The sequence below is a fragment of the Nicotiana sylvestris genome, chromosome 10 (genome assembly GCF_000393655.2).
Source record: "Nicotiana sylvestris chromosome 10, ASM39365v2, whole genome shotgun sequence".
NCBI lineage: Eukaryota > Viridiplantae > Streptophyta > Magnoliopsida > Solanales > Solanaceae > Nicotiana > Nicotiana sylvestris.
The window spans coordinates 102,257,587-102,261,315 of record NC_091066.1 but is presented as its reverse complement, the minus strand read 5'-3'; the positions used below and the strand labels follow the sequence as shown (position 1 = coordinate 102,261,315).

At 42.6% G+C, this 3,729-nt stretch overlaps 1 protein-coding gene across 1 annotated transcript; it reads right to left on the bottom strand.

Moving 5' to 3' along the window:
• Positions 1–283: 283 nt before the first annotated feature.
• LOC138879762 (uncharacterized) lies at positions 284–3,075 on the bottom strand. Its single transcript, XM_070159393.1, has 4 exons — positions 2,857–3,075; positions 2,166–2,768; positions 1,680–1,876; positions 284–599 (listed from the first exon to the last, which is right to left on the bottom strand). Exons 1-4 carry the CDS (start codon positions 3,073–3,075, stop codon positions 284–286), a joined length of 1,335 nt encoding a protein of 444 aa, XP_070015494.1.
• Positions 3,076–3,729: the final 654 nt, after the last annotated feature.

Sequence of the window (3,729 nt, the reverse complement as noted above, 5' to 3'; positions counted from 1 at the left end):
TCTTTCTTCCCGGTCACATCATGTTGCCCGAGAACGCAAAGGAATTTTCCAATACTGTCAAATACAAAAACAAAGGCCTTCCAGGTTCGGGTGGGACCAAGACTGGCGGATTTGATAGATATTCTTTGATTTTGTCGAAAGCTTCCTGACACTCATCTGTCCATCTAATCGCCGTATCTTTCTTCAACAGCTTAAATATGGGTTCACATGTGGAAGTCAATTGAGAAATGAATCTGCTGATGTAATTCAACCTTCCCAATAGACTCATAACCTCCTTCTTGGTTCACGGAGGAGGCAAATCCCGAATAGACTTTATCTTTGTTGGATCTAGCTCGATGTCCATCCGACTGACTATAAATCCAAAAAGTTTCCCAGACAGAACTCCAAATGCACATTTAGATGGATTTAACTTCAAGTCATACTTACGCAGATGCTCAAAGAACTTTCTCAGATCCCGAACATGGTCGTCCTGCATTCTTGATTTAATGATCACATCGTCCATATACACCTTGATTTCTTGATGCATTATTTCATGAAATATGGCAGTCATAGCTCTCATGTAAGTTGCCCCGACGTTCTTCAAACCAAAAGGCATGACCCTGTAACAGTAAGTACCCCAAGGGGTAGTGAAAGCCGTCTTTTCTGCATCGTCCTCATCCATCAAGACCTGATGATACCCAGCATAACAATCCACAAAGGACTGTATCTCATTTTTGGCATAGTTGTCAACAAGGATGTGGATGTTTGGTAACATGAACTTGTCCTTGGGGCTCGCTTTGTTCAGATCCCGATAATCAACACACACTCACGTTTTTTCATCTTTCTTTGGCACTGGGATCACATTAGCCAACCATGTGGTGTATCGGACCACTCGGATCACACCCGCTTTCAACTGTTTGGTGACTTCTTCTTTAATCTTGTCACTGATATCCGTTTTAAACTTTCTCTGCTTTTGTTGGACGGGGGGATAGCCGGGGGTAAGTTGGAAATTTATGTACCACTAAATCAACACTCAGTCATGGCATATCATCATAGGACCTGTCAAACACGTCTTTGAATTCAAACAAAAGTTGGAAAAATGCATCCCTAGTCCTTTCATCAGTGTGAATGCTTATCTTGGTTTCCTGGACCTCTTCTGAACTACCCAAATTAACTGGCTCAGTTTCATTTAAGTTTGGCTTAGGCTTATACTAAAATTGTTCCAATTCTCGGTTTATTTCCCTAAAAGTCTCATCTTCATCGTATTCTAGTTCTTGATTTACTATTTCACAATGAGAAAGCATGTTAGGATCTGGGCATGAAGTCCGCAAGCATGTCATGTTATTTAAGTCCACACTATTAGAACTAAAAGAAGAAATAAGAAAAGTAACAAAAATCAGAAAGAATAAAGAAAGAGATTCATAGATGATGAAATATTGATTTCATTTCATTGAATTCGAAGATATAAGGGTTTACATTGGAATCTTAAAGACAATAAACTAAAAGAAACATTCGATTTACACCCTGGAATAACTCGGAATGCAGAAAAGATGGCAAGCCTGAACTATCGGGATTCCCGCCTGACTGGGAACGGAGTAGCCTTCCAATTTTGAAGCTTGGCGTCGGGCCCTATATATTTCACCTCAGCAGTGCTCGATCCTTCTACCGACTATACCATGTGAGCCTTATACAACATTTGCCTCATAGCTCCACATATGTCCTCAATTTCTTCGGCCGTGAAGGACTCATCTTCTTCTTCTTCTGTGTACTTTGGCTTAACAAATGTCCTGGCGAGATGCGGGACTGGCTGAGGCAACACCCAACCATTGCTCTTTCGTTCATTAGCCCATGTCACATCAGCTTTATGGCTTGGAAACCCACACCGAAGAATTTCTCGCTATCAACTAAAGTGATAGGTTCTGTGATACCTTGCAAAGATACCCTGAGCCCCTTCCCGGGCTTATACCCGTGCTTGATCATTTCAGTGGGCTTCCTTCCTAACACTGATCTGTGACCACAATCTCAAAAGCTTGATAGACTATGTGCTCGCTACCTTCATTATCCTCGATACATGGGACTGACGGGTCCCTGTAAATTGATTGCTCGTCTTCTCCATAGACCACGAAGTCGTGGTTTGAAAATGATGATATGAAGATTCATTCGACAGAGAAGGGTGTCTTGGTTACCGATACCGAGTTTGAATGAATCATTCCACCTAACAATAGCAAAAGTCGAGTTTGGCACAGGTCAAAGGGGAAATCAAGGAGGAATTCCACTTTGGAAGTTTCTTGATCTTCGTGTTCAAACTTCACCATTTGGTGGATAGTAGAAGGTATGGCCCCTACAGCATGGATCCAAGGCCTCCCTAGGAGAAAATTATAGGAGGTGTCTATGTCCAAGATCTGAAACGTCACTTCAAAATCCACAGGACCGATAGTTAAGATCAAATCAATTTCCCATATTGTGTCTCTCTTGACGCCATCAAAAGTATGTACACAAACATTGTTAGGCCTGATTCTCTCAGTCCCAATTTCAATTCTTTGCAAAGTTGAGAGAGCGCAGATGTCAACCCCAAATTCGCCATCCAGCATGACTCTTTTCATGTAGTACCCTTCACATTTAACTATCAAATGAAGAGCTTTGTTGTGGGTAACCCCTTCTGGGGGCAAGTCATTTTTGTTAAATGAAATCCGGTTGACTTTAAAGAATCGTTTTGCCATTCTTTTCAGTTGCTCAATAGTGGTTTCGATCGGAATATATGCTTCATTGAGGGTCTTTATCAACACTTTCTGATTCTCATTCGAACTTATGAGTAGAGACAAAAGTGAGACCTGGGAGGGAGACTTTATAAAGAATGGCATATTTGGGAGGTATTGCCCCTGTTTTGGCTTCCACAGTCTTTTCTACACTTTGAGGAGTGTAGTTGGTCTTATTCTCCCCCTTTACTTGCTTTGCAGCCTCCCTTGGCTTCTTTTCAACATCTGCGATAGCAATGATAGCTTTCAAAGCTGGGTCAAACTCTTTATCTTCACAAATTATCCCAATAACTGGCTCGTTGGCCGGCAATGGGTTATTGGTCACATGGGACCTCTTCATCTCTCAGCACTACCCACTTTTGCTCTATTAGATTTTTTACCGCCCTTTTGAGAGTCAAACAATCCTTAGTGTCGTGCCTTTCTACCCCTGAATGATAAGCACATCGGATACCGGGTCGATCGAAGGGCGACTCTGGGTTTTGTCTGTTCGGAGGTATGGGCTGCAACAAACCCATTTGGACCAACTTAGGGAAAAGGTTAGAGTATGATTCACTATGGACATGAAATTGGTTCTTCTGGGTGGCTCACGGGCATGGGCATTATGCGGAAAATTATTTTGTGGGGGACGGGGATTATATGGAGCTTGGTGAGGAGGGTTATTTCTAGGAGGTGGAGCTCGGTTTTGATTAAACTGTTGTTGTGGCCGAGCGTATGGTTGGGTATTTATCACGGCATAAGGCTGAGAAGTCATGGCATAAGTCGGCATCCTGGTGAGGATAATAATGTTGCGGGGTGTTTGAAGGGAAGTAACATCGGGGTTGACGGGGATTTCTCAGACTTGAAGCCACCATTGCCACTTCTTATTTCTTCTTTCTGTTTGCTACACCCCCTGACCCGCTCTAGATTGCTTGGGATGTAGCTCTTATAGCGAACTGGCTCAATATGCGACCCGTTTTCAAGCCATTCTTGACCATCTCCCCAATTTTGATTGCCT